General features: G+C 37.9%; 1 protein-coding gene across 7 annotated transcripts in view; it reads left to right on the top strand.

Moving 5' to 3' along the window:
• Window positions 1-16,942, top strand: part of Acyp2 (acylphosphatase 2) — a 155,179-nt gene that overhangs the window by 46,557 nt on the left and 91,680 nt on the right. For 2 of the 7 annotated variants that reach the window (XM_048804348.1, XM_048804346.1), the window contains exon 4: window positions 5,223-5,311. The exons of the other annotated variants lie outside the window; for them this stretch is intronic. In XM_048804348.1, coding sequence (XP_048660305.1) covers window positions 5,223-5,311 — 89 coding nt within the window. The remainder of the gene's footprint in view (window positions 1-5,222; window positions 5,312-16,942) is intronic. 7 annotated transcript variants of the gene reach the window in all.

The following is a 16,942-nucleotide window of genomic DNA, read 5'->3' as shown; positions in this document are numbered from 1 at the left end:
GCCGGTCTGTCGCAGGTCTGCTTACCTTGCCGGCGCGGGAGGGGGCTCTGCCCTGCCCCTCCTACCACGCCCGCAGACCGCTGGGCCTGATCTGCAGGTTGGTCGCAGGTCTGCCTACCTTGCGGTCGCGGGCGGCGGCCCTGCTCCTCCCCTCTGGCTCCACGACAAAGCGAGAGAGACTCGGGTATCTATGACTCACCCACCCTACCAGGAGACCAACTGTTTCCATCGCCTCTGGCACCGATGAAGTTCTCTCCTCCGCCGCTCTCCGATGACATCAGATCTCTGCCATGCTGGCATCCCCTGTTCTATGGCTGAATCCCATTTTCTTCTCTTCCAATAGGCGGAGCTGTGCCCTCCGAGCTGAGCTTCTGCCCTCTATGTGCTGACAGAAATCCCTGTAAGGTCTAGATACATTACTAAGACACTATTTAGACAGGTATAGTAGAGTGAATTATTGTTATATATCTGCTGAGTTATTTAAAAAAATACAAATGGTGGTAAACCTTGAATTAAACCAAGAAACTCAATGAATTTAATAAAAAGGAAGAGCTGTGAAAATGAATATAAAGTATCTCTTGGGAAAATGTAAAATGGATGATAAAACACTAGTATTGTAGGGGATGTATTATATGGAGAGCGGACTCATTGTAGTGTGGCTGTGTCTATAACTGTTAGAAATAAAATTTAAAGTGCTGCCCTTTTCTAGATAGCTGAGGATGGGAAAAGCTAGATTGTCAGCATGCTTTCACTTAAATGGCATATAAAACTGGGCAACCAAAATGAAGCACTATTGAGATGAATAAAAACTTTGGTTTTGGCACCAGTTTCCATTCCTTTAAACTCAAAATTTGTGAAGTTTTTCTGCCCAAAGAATGATTTAGAAATATTTCAGACACATATTTCTACCTAAACTTTTTTTTTTTTGCTAGCAAAGGAAAAATACAGGGAACTCCTGTCCCAGAGTCTATGATTGTCCCCATGAACAGGAATAGGGGGTGGCTTTTAAAGAGGTGACATATGTAGCAAAGGCTATATTCCACGTGTTTTCTCTTGGAGTTATAATTCACTTGTTCCCATGTGTTATTCTTGGTTAGATCTGTGTGGTTTTTATCTGTTTCTGTTACATTTGAAGCATACCCATGAGAGCCATGCTCCACCCCTCCTTGGATTCAACTTCTAAGCTATGAGCATTGCTGAAATAAATGCACATATACTCACATTTACTTGGCTACCTCTTCAGAATACTTAATAAATAATCCTCAACCTGTAGGAATTTAAGATTAGCTCTGACCTACCAGTTCTATCCATGTTACTCTAGTCAGCATTTAAACAGCACACAGGAAAGGTCACAAAAATTTTTCAAATTTTTTGCTAAAGAAAAATGTTGCCTTCTATTTATTTGCCTTCTATTTCTATAAATTAATTTTATTTTTTATTAAAATAAAACATGGCTATGTTTAAAAAGTTAAATAGTGCTAAAAATATCAAGCAACAACAAAATATCAACCACCCCTCTCCACTTGTCTCATAACTGGTAGCTCTTAAATCACTGCCTTTTTAGGTATGTTTATTTTATTTTGGTACCAGGGATTGAACTCAGGGGCACTAGACCACTGAGCCACATCCCCAGCCCTATTTTGTATTTTATTTAGACACTGAGTTGCTTAGCACCTCGCTTTTGCTGAGGTTGGCTTTGAACTCATGATCCTCCTGCCTCAGCCTTGAAAGCTGCTGGGATTACAGACGTGCGCCACCGCACCCAGCAAACTTTTTAAGATATTTTCTAGTGACTTTTTACCATATAGATGAAGGTGTAAGTCTCCTATGATACTTATACTACTTTTTCTTTTCCTCATTTCCCAGATATGATTATAGATGACATTTATATAAATTTTTTTCATACTGGGGATGGAACCCAGGGGCACTCTACCACTGAGCTGCATCCCTAGCCCTTTTTAGTTTTTGAGACAGGGCCTGGCTAAGTTGCCAATGTTGGCCTGGAGCATGCGATCCTCCTGTTTAAGACTCCAGAGTTGCTGAGATTATAGACAAGCACCACCATGCTTGGCTCTCCTATTCCTTTAAAGCCTGAAAAGAGGTGTAACTTCTCATTGTCCTAAAATGCTGGAAAGGAAGAATCTGCCTCCATTCATTTCTACTTTTAGAATTTGGTAATACTTAATGATATTTAGTTGCTAATTCTAAGCAATAGAAAACTTTATGCCTGTTACAAAGGTGCTTATTAAAACAGTGTTTATCCTAGAATAAACACAATTCTTCGGTGGTTGGAAGCATGTCCATATCTTCAGCTGGACTGTGAAGTCTTGGGGCAGGGATTGTGACATGGTTTCATAAAGAATAGGGAGAAGGAAAGGTTAGGATTTGGACAGGAAGGAGGATTTCTTTTTCCCCATTAACCTTTATTCCATCTCTATGTGATAATAATGATCTTATTGTATATTTTCAGAAATACTGACATATAGCTATAGTTTTGAGTCATTACTTTTATTTTTCTTAAAAGAAAAGTAATTGGTTCTCTATGTGTTGTGTTTGGTGTGTTTATTGAAAGTGACTGACTGCAAGACAGAAACGCTGCATTTGTTCTGAAAGGTGGTAAGAGTGGAGTAGTTATGAAATGACATTGGATTCAGAAAAACCTGGGTTCATGTATTCTCTACTATTTAGAGCTACATGATCATAAAAATGTTGCTTAATCAGAGTAAACCTGTGCTGGTAGGTTTGCTACAAACATTAAAGGAGGAAACAAACATGTGAAACAACTAGCTCAATTCTCAGTTCCTAGAAGCCAAGCTAAATGCTTTACAAGAACAGAGCTTGTTTATGACTCTGTACCCACCAGCATGTAACCATGCTTTGATGTAATACCTAGTATAGGCACAATTACGCATTTTCAAGTCTTTATCTGTCAATATCAATTTACTTTTTAATCTTTTGTCATCCTACTTAAAACTATAACGAACTAATGGAGCCTCTAATCTGTGGATATTGATCTTTATTTATCTTATTTAAAAAAAATTTTTTTGTAGTTGTAGATGGACAGAATGCCTTTATTTTATTTGTATATGGTGCTAAGGATCAAACCCAGTGTCTCCCACATGCTAGGCAAGCACTTTGCCAAAGCTACAGCCCCAGCCATAGATATTGATTTTTAGTAAACTTAAAAACAGATAATCACATTTACAGAAAGAGTACTTTAAATAAGAGTTAATACTATGCTGACAATGAGCTTGGGATTTATTGAGGGTGGAGACATCAGGGTGCTCATAAATGCTTTCCATGTAAATCAGATTTTTTTTTAAATCTTTTTTTAAGCAGCTATATATTTTTAACAAGTATAATTAACATATAAAAAGCTGCAAAGCATTTTTTTTTGTACCAAGGATTGAACCTAGGGGCACTTAACCACTCCTTATATCCCCAGCCCTTTTTAATTTTTGTTTTGAGACAGGGTGTCCTAAATTGTTTAGAGCCTCACTTAATTGCTGAGGCTGGCCTTGAACTTGAGATCCTCCTGCCTCAGCCTACCAAATTGCTGGGATTACAGGCTTATGCCCGAGGATCTGTTTTATACTCTTGGCCTCTTGACTTTATCATTTTAAGTTCTGGAAGTTCTGGAATGGAGCATTTGCAGTCAAAGGTCGGGGGAGGGTCTCTTAGCATTCTCTTAGCCCTGCAGACCCTTCAGCAAAACTCAGTAGTTCTTCCTTGCCTGACACAGCCGTCTTCTTGCACAGCTGTAAGATGCAGCCTCCTCTATCAGTCACAAAGGGAAACCACCAGGGTTCGCCTCAGTCATTTACTGGAGCAGCTGGTTCTGTGGGAGGCGAGCCAGGTGATTTGGAGACCTGTGCACTTGAGACTCCTTGCACTACCTCCAGTGTGTATGCCTAGCAGGGGAAATGCCTTCTGAGTAGATGCCCTGAGTCCTGAGCCAGTGAGAGGCTCTAAGTGGGAGTCTCTACCACAGTTTCCCTCGTATTACCTCTCTTTGTATATAACCTGTTGGTTTGGGAATGGTGGGAGTACTTGAGGCTGAGCATGAGGCTTGTGGGTTGGTTGCATATTCCGAAGGTTCACGCAGGCCCTTCATGTTTGCTCTGACAAGTCCCCAAAACAAACCCTTTCAATCTCATGATCACTCAAAGGGCTTTAGGAATAATGAAGCACATAGGCTGGGTTTTCAGTCACACATTTCCTCTTAGTGCTGAATACATTGAATGAAATATGGGAATGTTATTAAAAAAAAAGTTAACTGTTACTTACCTACAGAGAATTTTAATTCCTGATAACCAAATATTTACCCCCTTTATTAAGCAAATTTAGCCTACTAAAGAATAGTTATGTTCACAAATTTATTATTTATTTCTATTCTGCCACCTTTCTGGGTGTCAAAAATCACAGGGTGTTGGACTGGGGATGTGGCTCAAGCGGTAGCGTGCTCACCTGGCATGCGTGTGGCCCGGGTTCGATCCTCAGCACCACATACAAACAAAGATGTTGTGTCCGCTAATAACTAAAAAATAAAAAAATATTAAAAATTCTCTCTTCTCTCTCTCTCTCTTTAAAAAAATAATCACAGGGTGGCATTGGTTGCTAAGTATCTTATTGACCTACTTAAGAGCAACCATGGCATTTTCTCTGTTCATGAAGGTCAATTTTCACTAGCATTATAAACCAAATTAACTGAAGGGACTTAATTTCTTTTCAAATAAGTGCTTTTCCTTTTTTTTTTTCACCCTGTAAATTAGTGACTCTAAAAATTTTGAACTGGAAATTTTAATAATAGAGTAAGGAGATCTAAGCTGCTTTGGAAGTTGTACTTGTCAATTCTATTTTTGGTTTCTTAGGAAACGAGTTAAAAACAGCTTTTAAGTCCTTGATACATTTCTAATTACATTTCTCTTCCCTCTTTTGAAAGGCTTGTTTTTCTTTAAAAAGGGGTGGGGTTCTTTGTCTCTAGTAATTGGAATATTGGTTTTAAAAATTCATGTTCCCTCCAACCATGGTCATTAAAAATCTATATATAAATGCTTGCAAACGGCTAACACAAAAGTCAGTGCGTTAGGCAGAACTTTTAAAATTGAGATTGTTTAGTGTGATCATGAGCTTTATTTGTGAACATATTAGCAACTAAAGTAATAGCCTGGATTGAATTTCCTCCTCCCCAAATCATCACCACTCTGACAATTCTTTCACAGTGTAACCCCTGACAGGGAATGGGTACAGAGACAAACTTGGCCTCACACCTGGAGGAGGAGCTGCGTTCAGTTGAGTGGAAGAAGAGGAGGTAGGGAAATTAAACTTCAGCAATCTCTTGCTGCCTGGGCTCTACAGTTTGTAGCTCATGGACCTTGTGTGTTACAAGGTATACATGTTACCTAACTGATTTCCATTCAGTTACATCTTTTCTTAGATGCTTTAGAGATGAAAAGTGGAAGGAAATAGGAATTTTTCAAATTAGTTGCTTCCTTTTCTGGGGAGTATGAACCAAGGGAAATATCTCAGTCCCTTAGCCTGTTTTTCCTGTTGATGCTTTTACATTGACCAAGTGGTTATTTATTTATTTATTTATTTATTTATGGTACCAGGGATTGAACTCAGGGCCACTTGACTATTGAGCCACATCCCCAGCCCCATTTTGTATTTTATTTTAGAGACAGGGTCTCACTGAGTTGCTTAGCGTTTCCCTTTGGCTGAGGCTGACTTTGAACGCACGATCCTTCTGTGTCAGCCTCGGGATTATTACAGGCGTGCACCACTGTGTCCAGAAGACCAAGTGGTAATAAATGACTCATTAGTTGCTGTTGCCAAGTTCCAGAAAGATTCTTATTGTGCCTAGCAAACTGTAGGGGCATGGGGAAAGTGCTCCCCATGACTGTCTTTTTGTGCCACTAACACTCCAAGTGTAGGGTGTTCTTAGGGACTTTACCTGGAACATTCTTACCCATCTTCACATGACTGTCTCCTTCTTGTCCCATATCACTTCCCTAAGAGAGGACCTTGCTGGTGTTACTCCTTGTCACTTCACTTTTATTTTCACCATAGTAATTGTTATCATTAAATATTTTTATATTTATTTGTTTATTGTTTATTTCCTCCCAGAATCTAAGCTCTGTAAGAATTGGACCTATACCCTGACTTGCTTAAGATTGATCCCCATCATCAAGAGAAAGATCAAACCTTTTTCTGTAAGGGGCCAGATGGCAAATAGTTTAGGCTTCACAGGCCAAAGAGTTTCTGTTGCAGCTACTCGACTCTGTCCTTGTCGTCTCAGTGCCGCCACAGGCAGTATGTAAACCAATGAATCAAACTGTGTTCCTTTCTTTGTGGATTATGACATCTGAATTTCCTATAATCTTCAGGTCATGAATATTGTTCTTTTGATTTTTGTCTAACCATTTAAATATGTAAAAACTGTTCTTAGCTCACAGGGTATGCAAAAAGAGGTGGCAAGCTAGATTTGCTGACCCCTGAGGAAGAACATTGGCTAGCACTTATTGCAATTATTATTATAATGAATGAGTTGATCAAAAAGAGAAAGGAAGGAATTTTCATATGAAGAAATTAATACATTTAATCCTGAAAGTAGAGTGAGAGAATATTCCTCTAAATTAATCCTAAATAAATAGAATGTTCTGGAAGGATAAGAATCATATCCTCTCTTTTGATATTCTCGATCAAAGAGTATGTGTGGCAAATTGAGCCTAAGTTGAGTCAAATATGCATAACTTTTAGATTCTTTTGGGTGAATAATAATAGGTGTCAATGGAATTTGTGGTGGCATGGTTAGCTGCTCTCTCACAAAATAGCTTCCAGATAATAATAAAAGCAGGATTCAGGCAAAATTCAGGCACAAAGACAGGGTATTCATTAATCAAACATTGATTATCAAGTGACCCAAAGCAATTCATTCAGAATTTCTGAAAATCCAGTGAGGTCCCAGTACTTTGTTCTTGTACGTGCTTTGAGTCATTGTTATAGTCTACTTGTGCTGCTGTAACAAAATATCTGAGACTGAGAAATTTATGAAGGATAGAAATTTGTTTTCTCACAGTTCTGGATGTTAGAAGGTCAAGATCTAGAGGCTGGCCTAGCAAATTCTGTTGTTTCCTGAGGCTTGCTCTCTGCTTCCAAGATGACTCCTTGTTGCTATGTCTTCTGGAGGAGGGGAACACTGTATCCTCACATATGAGAAAGTGGACGGGCAAGAGCAAGTTTCTTCTAAAAAACCTTAATCCCACTAATGAGGGAGAAGTCCTTATGGTCGAATTGCCTTTTAAAGGCCCCACCTCTTAATGCCATCACATTAGCTATTAAGTTTCAACACCTGAATTTTGGACGAGATACATGATGTATGCTATGAATTGAATGCATACAAAATACATTGAAAGCAGACATGACATTCTAGAGGCAGGATCCTGTAGTCAGAACTCCTGTGAAACCAAGAGCTGGCTATGGGAATAATTAGAGACTAAAATCTCTGATGTTGTATCTAATGGTGATGCATAAGCATCACTGGATTCTCATGTAATGTTTGTGCAAGGACTGGGAAGTGTTTAAATAATTTGAGCCAATCTACATATCTCAAAGACCTTTAATTCCACCAACAATAATTTGTTTTGAACATTTGTCATGCCAATTAAAAAGTCACTAAATAACCAATTAAAACCCACTTTTGACAAGGAAGTATGCTAATTAGCAATGAATTATTGATCTGGGTGGCAGAAGGATTTGTTGATGCTCTTTTTGAATGTGGCTAAAAAAATGTAATGTTAGCTGACCCCTCTGGATGATGTTTCTTGATAGAAAGTTATCTGACTATCCCTGATCATACTGATTAAACTGAAGTATTAATGGACATCATAATAATGGCCTATGCTCTGACTTCATTTCTTATACTCTTCTATGGACACCGACCTTTGGTCATTTACATCTACATTCCAGTGGGAATCACAAGGGAAGAGAATGATTTATTCTAAGTCTACCAGGAATGTGAAGATTACCAAAAAAGAACAACTCTAATCCCTCCTTTTTTTTAAAAATCTTTTTTATTTCAATTTTTTTAGTTGTAGATGGATACAATATCTTTATTTATTTTTATTTATTTATTTTTATGAAGGTACCATTTATGAGAAACAGGCCCCTACTAGACTCTCAATCAATTGACACCTTGATCTTAGAATTCCTAACCTCCAGAACTATGAGCAATACATTTCTGTTGTTTATAAACCACCCGTCTCAAGTATTTTGTTATATTAGCCTCAATTGACTAAGACATCCCTCTAGCATAAAAACTATATTTTTTTTAGTGTCTTTGAAATTTGCATGGCTACATAAATACTTCTGGCCAATGGAACATGAATGAGTGAATTAATGGGTATACTGTTTGGACTGTGCCCTTGAAAGCAAAGGGCATGCTCTCTACTATTGTTTTCCCTACTTCCTGCTGAAATTTGGATATGAAGACAAGATTTGCAACCGCCATCTTGAACCAATAGATGGAAGTTGTACACTGAGGGTGGCAGAAGAACCAGATGTAAAGGGCCAAGTCCCTAATAGTAGGTGAGCTATCATGCTGGGGGAAGACTGCTAGTTTGAACTTTTGCAGGACAGAGAAATAAACTCCAGTTTATTTAAGCCATCATTTAAGTCTCTCTGTTACAACATCTTAATTGCTCTGTATCCTAATATAATATTTGTTCTACAATATTTGGAACAGAGAAGTATAAATAAAGAAACAAAAGCTGGAAAAGACTTTTCCACAATTCTGTCTCCCAGAGTCAACCATTGTTAACTGCCATCCTAGTGGATATTGTGGTGTGTCCCCCAGACACTCCTTCAGAATGACACACTCAGTCCCCAAGTGCCAGCAGTGTTGGCTGATAATGGCTCTATCTAGGTATTACTTTTGGTCTCATGGAGGAAGCCTCCATCCAATAACCCATTGTTGAGGGGGTACAAAGCCCCACCTCCTTGCTTCCATTGGTACAACTCTGAAAGGCCATCCCAACTCTAGATCCCCAAGCATGAATGGTATTTAAGGCCTCTGTTGCAACCACATTACTTTACCCTCTCCCTCTGGCAATCCTGCTTCTCTCTCCATCCACCACACTGTTCCCAAGGGCATTCCATAACAAGTCTCCCACATTGAAATCTCTGGCTCTGAGATGAGCCATGAGACTTGACCTATGTCCTAGGTATATTAACAAATTAGATTATAGTACATCACTGTGTTTTTCACTGAATGCTGTACTGGGTATTCTCCAGGTGTCCCTCCAGATCCACACTCCACCCCTCTCTACCCAGCTCTGTTGGGGTGGCTCACCTCTGTGAACTACATCAGTGAGTTTCCTTGCCCTCTGTCTACTGGTTGGATGCCACCTATAGAAGGGACTGACAGGAGATCATAGAAAGACTGAGGTGTTTGTTTCCCATCATGTTTGCCAGGCCGTGGGTTGAAAGAGGTATCTTAATTCTAAGTCCACAGCTCCTGCCATGAGCCGGCTGTACAGCCAGGCGTGCTGTGTTTTGCTCAGCGAATTGTTTCCTCCCTCCCCTTTCAGGCCTAGGAGTGACTCCCCAGTGTGACTAGCCCTGGGATGCTTCACCGTCTCTCCTTGTTTTCCTTTATCCAATTGCCTGCACCTTTGCAAACAGTCACTCTTCTCAATCACCTTGTGTGAATGTGCCATCTATGTCCTGACAGAACCATGACAGATACAAAGATGAACTGAAAACATTTCCCTACTTCCCAAGAATTCTTTGAAAACATGATTTTCATTGGCCACATACAATTCTGTCATGTAGACTTAACCAGTATTTCCAGAGCTAATTCCCCATTATTGAAGTGTATATAAAATTTTACACTGATTTTTATCATAACATATCAAAACATTTATTATGCCATTAAAAACTACCAATAAACACATTTTTAAAATGACTGTTGTATTATGAGTAGACCATGTACCTTGAATTGTTTATTTAATAGCAACAAGAGATTTACTCTATTTCATCGGATTTCTTTTGTGTAGTGTTTACAATGACTAAGGAAATATGTTTTCAAGATAGTTGGATGGCTGCACTCGGGAGCTTCTGCAGAATAAAGCAAGGTTGTGCCCAAAGCTCACCACTTTAAGGTCTGAAGTTCTAGGCTCTTAAAACAACGGAACTAACTGGTATAAACACACTTTCACTTGAATCCAAGGTCTTTTTTATTTTCTGGGTGAGGCTGTGTTTGGATGCTGCATAACGTACTTGGTGACCCTTTCATATTTCTGTGTGCTTGTAATTCTAGGAAAAATACAAAACATTTATTAGAGAGGATTTAAGAGAGAATATAGTTTGATCACCATGCAGCTTGCGTAAGAATAGCACCATAATCAAAAACACATGAGAATTGTAGGTTTTTGAGGAAAGAGAATTGAGAATGGAAATAGCTCCCTTATTCAATGACCCTTGGTAAGGTCTTATATTTGTTTGGCTGCTGTAATAAAGTGCTATGGGCTGGGTGGCTGTAAACAACAGAAATGTAATTCTCACAATTCTGGAGGCTGGGAAGCCCAACATCAAGGTGCTAGTAAATGCATAGTCTGGTGAAACCTGCTTCTTCTGTTTTTATGGACAGCTGTCTTCTTACTGTGTCTTCCCGTTAGAAGAGGAAATGAAGCTCTCCAGGGCTTATTTTCAAAGGGCACCAATCCCATTCACTAGTGCTCTACCATCTTTTCTTAATCACCTCCAAATATCCCACCTACAAATACTTCACATTGGGGATTGGGTTCCAACATATGAATTTTGGGGGGACACAAACAGATAAGAACATATCTCCTTTCTTAGATTAACCTCCTTCTAGTATTAGAGGAAGGATTTGAGTCAATGTGCTCATCCATTCAATAACTATTTATTGAGAACTACCACATTCAAAGCACCAGGATATGGCTATTAAAAATAACCTGAAAAATCACCTTCTCATAGCACTCCTCTGTCAGAGGACTCACATAATTAACAAGTAAACAAATAAACAAGATAATTATGAATTGTTTCAAGTCCTAGAAGGAAATAAATGGTATCATGAAAGAGAGTATATGGGGCAGACTTCAGATGGCATGGTCAGGGATAAATATTCGTTTTATTGGGTCTGGGGTTGGTTACATGTTTGAGGGGTGGGAGATAACTAGTAGTTCAGCTTCATGACTTTGTGGAAGTTTCTGTTTTTCTTTGGTATTGGGGATTGAACTGAGGGGCACTTGACCACTGAGGCACATCCCCAGCCCTTTTTTGTATTTTTATTTAGAGACAGGGTCTCACTGAGTTGCTTAGTGCCTCTCTGTTACTGAGGCTGGCTTTGAATTCATGATCCTCCTGACTTAGCCTCCCAAGACACTGGGATTACAGGTGTGTGCCACCATACCCAGCCTTGTGCAAGTTTCTTAACCTTTCTGAATATAGTGACAGGTTGAAAATAATATAATAAAAACATTAAGAACATAATAATCTCTATTACTTACAATAGTTGTGGAATTCAGTCAGAGAAAACCCTAACATTTTAAGCATTACTTTCTGATAGGTTCTAAATAATATTAATTTCCTGTTAATCTCTTTTAAAATCATATATGATCTGAATTTGGTAAAACTCATTCTCCATTTACCTAATTTCAGGAAACTGTTATGTCTGTACATCTTTGAATCAATTTAATTCATCAAATATTTATTGAGCACTTACCATGTGCCTGTCTCTGGTGCTATAACAGTGAATAAAATAGACACTGTCTCTGCCTTGCCAGAGTTTCCTTATTGATCTTATTTAGCTGTGACACTCAAAGCCATATTTTACCACTGTTCCTCCTAATGCTAGTATTGACTTTTCACCCCACTGGAATGCATGTTTTTGTGTTGAACGTTTTTAAAATTATGAAATAAAATAAATACGTAAAAAGTATTTAAAACATAGGTCATGAATCTTAAAATCTGACGGACCCTGTCTTATAAAACCCTAAGTGCTAATTTATGTGCTTCTCATAAACTTCTATAATCCCTCCCTAAAAGTAACAAGGGAAACAAAAAAATAGAAGATAAAATTTCTGACCATTTGTTGCCAGGACAGTCTCATTTCTAGATTGTCTCAGACTGGAAGGAGCAGAGTAGGGGTTTTTGTTTGTTTTTTGTACCAGGGATTGAACTCAGGGATGCTTAACCACTGAGCTACATCCCCAATCCTTTTTATGTTTTATTTTTAGACAGGGTCTTACTGAGTTGCTTAGGGCCTTGCTAGGTTGCTGAGGCTGGCTTTGAACTTGTAATCTTCCTGCCTCAGCCTCCCGATCCGCTGGGATTATAGGATGCGTCAACATGCCCCGAAAACAGGGTTTAATCATACAAAGACACAACTTGAAGTGACTGAATTTAGAACAGTTGGTTTAACAAGGTGCAAGTCACCCCTCCCCCTGGCTTATTGTTTTCTTTAGTGGTAGTGCCCACGTTGGTGTGGACTCAGCTTCTCCAAAACTTGCCTGGGAAGACCAGGCTACCTAGCTCTGGAAAGACCTCATGTGGAAAATAATAAGGAATATCAGTATTAAGCCAATATGAAGCCACAATATTTAATAATGCACTGCTAAAGGCAAATCCAACTCAGGCTAGGAATAAAATGAGTATCTGCCATCACCACCATTGTTTGGAGAGTCCAAGACAGTACAATAAAAAAGCCAAGGAAGGAATACACATTATAAAGTAGGAGAAAGGATTATCCCTCTTGGCATTTTATATCATTGACTACTTAGGAGTCCCCCCTCCACCCACACACAAAAAAATCAACAGAAAAACAAGTAGGACTAATAGGAGTTCAACAAATAAGATAAATTTGCACAATTCAGTAGCTGCTTTGTGTTCCAATGAGATGGATTTGACTTTACTGGCCACTATACCAACTCCCAGATATAGGAGTAAATATGATACGGTGTTCATCTGGTCATGGCCCCAGAGTCCCTGGGTGCCATGATAATCTGATGAGCATGTACTTTAGGCAGAATGAATAAGAAACACTGGGAGAATGAAGCCTGCTTCCTACAAGAGTTGCTGGGCTGGGTTACGATTGGATGGTCAATAACCACCTTACTCTGATATCCCTTGTTCTGTAGATCAGCCACGAATAAAGCCACATATAACCCCAGACCTGGTACATCCCTAACAACTATAGAGGCTGGTTGAGTTCATAAATGGAGGCCCACCAACCTTATATTTAAATATTGACTTTTTTAAAAAAAATTAACTTTTAAGTTAAGCTGATAGGCTATTAAATGAAATATGTCTTATACCCCTGCCTTGATAAATAACCCTTCCATGGCACCAAAGCTGAAAATGCAGAAAGCTGTGGTTTCTATGACTGTAAGTTAGTAACATATATGGTTTTTTAAAAATATTTTTTAGTTTTTTTAGGTGGACACAATATCTTTATTTTATATGGTAGTGAGGATCGAACCCAGTGCCTCACGCATGCCAGGCGAGCGCGCTACCACTTGAGCCACATCCCCAACCCAATGTCTATGCTTCAGTCAGCATTTTTGCTGCTGGGACTAAAAGACCTGAGAAGAACAATTTTGAAGGAGGAAAAGTTTATTTGAGGTCTCATGGTTTCAGAGGTCGCAGTCCATAGACAGCTGGCTCCATTCTTTGGAGCTCAAGGTGAGGCAGGACATCATGGTGGAAGAGTGTGGTAGAGGGAGATGGCTCACATGGTGATCAGAAAACAGAGCTCCTCTCAACAAGGACAAAATATATATCCAAAGACATACTGCTAGGGATCCCCTCTTTCAGCGTAACCTACTTGCTTATAGTTACCACCCAGTTAATCCCTATCAGGAGATTAATTCACTGATTGGGCTAAGGCTCTCATACTCTAATCATTGCACCTCTAAACCTTCTTGCATTGTCTCACACATGATCTTTTGGGGGATAACACATATCTAAACCATAACAATATAACATGATTAATTTTAATAACTATGCACGTTGGTGTGTTCTGATGACTTGTCAGCATTTTGGAATGAGTGGTATTATAAAATAATGTGTGAATCATAGTTTATAAAATTTATTTTCCTTTCATTTTGGCAAAATGACTAATTTTATTATTATAATCAATATATTTACTTAATTTTGTTGTGTTCACAGTAATGACATAAAATATTAAAAAATGTAATTCTATTCAAATTGAATACATTTTTATAAAAATATAAAGTAATTGCAGAAATTTGATAGAGAAATGTTTATCCTTGGGGCTGGGGATGTGGCTCAAGCGGTAACGTGCTCGCCTGGCATGCGCGGGGCGCTGGGTTCAATCCTCAGCACCACATAAAAATAAAATAAAGATGTTGTGTCCACCAAGAACTAAAAAAAAAAATATATATTGAAAAATTCTCTCTCTCTCTCTCTTAAAAAAAAGAAATGTTTATCCTTGAAAATATTTGAAATAATCATTACTATTCAAAGATATTATAAATTATGGTTAATGAATAGCAAAAATCTAAATAAAATTATTTAAATAAGCTTGAACATTTAAAATTTCATCCTTTGAAAATTTAATTTTATAGTTTAGTCTTATTATAGTGAAATAATAAGTTTATATGAATAGTTTTATATGAAAAAAATATATATATAGTTTTTATATGAACTGTTATATGAAAATAAAACTGTTTTTAATTTTAATGCTAAATGATCCTCGTTAAACCATGTAAAGATTTTGTTATTACATTTTGAGCATACTACATTTACAGATTTACAAATTTAAAAGTAATGAGTTATTTCTCTAGAACCACAAATTGGAAACCACAGAGAAACAAAATGGTAGATGCTCAACACTTCTAGAAAGATATCTCCTTATGCGAGGACCTACTGCATTCATTCTTAGTGGAAGGACTTGGTAAAGTGATTGATTTGTCATTTCTTTCTCCAAAGCATTTCTACCACTTAGACCCTTCTAGTAGTTGGAAGCGAGGTCTGTTTCCAAGGTCACAGGAGTACAACATTTTCTTTTGGGAACACTGTGTAATTGGTTTTTGTCAATTCTACAAAAAGTAGGACATCAATAATTGGAAAAGAAAAGTTAACTGCACACTTTTATCCAGTTAAAGCTTTGGCTTGATCCAGTTTTTTCAAACATGAGGCATGCTATTCCAATTGTGAATGTGCTTACCAATTTTTTCTTTTATCAGGAAGTCCAAATTATTATGATACTAAATGAGCAGACTGTGTATTATATCTATTGAGCAGCAAGTACCAGCATCTTCATAGACTGTTATTAGCATTTAATTTTGTTCTTTTTTTCAATTTAGTTTACTTAGAAATTCTGCTAACTTTTCTTTTTCTGTTGCTTTGCAATTTGTAATTAATTTCCTTGTAAATGTAATGTTTGATAAGCCTAATTAGATATGAAAACTGTTTAGATTAGGAATGAATTATCTTCTTTTATAAACCTTTGTAACTTATAAAAATGCTACCCAATAAATGATCTGCTGTGATTGTGATATTACTAAAAGTGTGTATATTCAGAGTTGGCATCAGTAGTGAAAACTAGTGTTTTGTTTTCTGATAATGAATATTCAAGTGGAAATAGAAATAGGGTGAGAACCATGTCAGGTGCCTTGGCTTGTTTTGGGGGCTACCCCAATCTAGATCAGAATAGGGATCCCCAAAATGCAGTGGCTGAACTGTTTAACTCTTTTCTTTTTAGTATAAATTTTAGCAACAGTGTTTTAACTTCACAGAACATGGTGTGCATCTGCCTATAAGTTGGTTTTTCTCTTCTGTTAGCCTTATTAGTTCCTTTAACTAAAAATGCTGCTTTTGTAAGGGAGGCTGAGTGTAGTGCACAGTATAGCACCAGCCATAGACCAGGTTCAGACTAATCCACAGATCTCAGGTTCTTAGACTTCTTTGTTTGCCATAATTAACTGAGAAATTATATTTTATATATCTCCTTTGACATATAGTTATCTTTTATGACTGAGGTTTGTAAAAGTAAGCAAGTGTTAGGAATAGATTTAACTTTATGTCACAGAAAACCAAAGTAATTACTAACTGAACCCACCGAGGTTTGTTTTGCTCTTGAGAAGTCTGGAGATAGGCAGATCATGGATGGTATGACAGTCTCTACTCACAGGGATCCCAGACTCCGTTCTCCAGCTCACCTTACAGTTGCAATATGGCTGGTGTGACTTGCTATTTATCCTACGTTTAAGATCTTTCCTTTTTTCAAAATGAACCATGGAGATATGATTTATATGGCTCCATTCTGGCATTCAGTATGAACAGTCATTCAGCCAAAACTGAATTTTCTTCTTCTGGTGTGATTTTTTAAAAAGTTTTAAAGGTTTGATGAATTACATTAAATAAATATTTATGAAGCTCATATCATAATCAGGATATTGTTCTACACAGGGTTTCTCAACCTTGGTACTGTTGACATTTAAGGTTGGATAATATGTGTCATCAGGCTTATCCTGAGCAATGTAGGATATTTATAAAGCAACATCTCTCTCTTTCTTTTCTTTTTCTTTTTCTTTCTTTCTTTCTTTTTTTTTTTTTTGATTGAACCCAGAGGTGCTTTGCCACTAAGCCACAACTCCAGCTGTTTTTTTTTATTTTTTATTTTGAGATAGGGTCTTGCTGAATTGTTGAGGTTGGCCTCTAACTTGTAATCTTCCTGCTTTAGCCTCCTGAGTCGCTGGGATTACAGGTGTGTGTGTGCCACCACAACTAGCTTAGCAACATCTCTTACTTCCACCAGTGTGGTCACAAAAATTATCTCCACACATCGCCACATGTTTCCAGGGGAACAAAATTATTCCTAGTTGAGAGCCACTATGCTAGACAATAGCCTGATATTCATTGGAATTGTCTGTTGGTAAAAGTATACCAACATAGT

The sequence above is a fragment of the Marmota marmota genome, unplaced genomic scaffold, assembly GCF_001458135.2.
Source record: "Marmota marmota marmota unplaced genomic scaffold, marMar, whole genome shotgun sequence".
NCBI lineage: Eukaryota > Metazoa > Chordata > Mammalia > Rodentia > Sciuridae > Marmota > Marmota marmota.
Note: the sequence above shows the minus strand (reverse complement) of the source record. Positions and strands in the feature narration are given on the sequence as shown.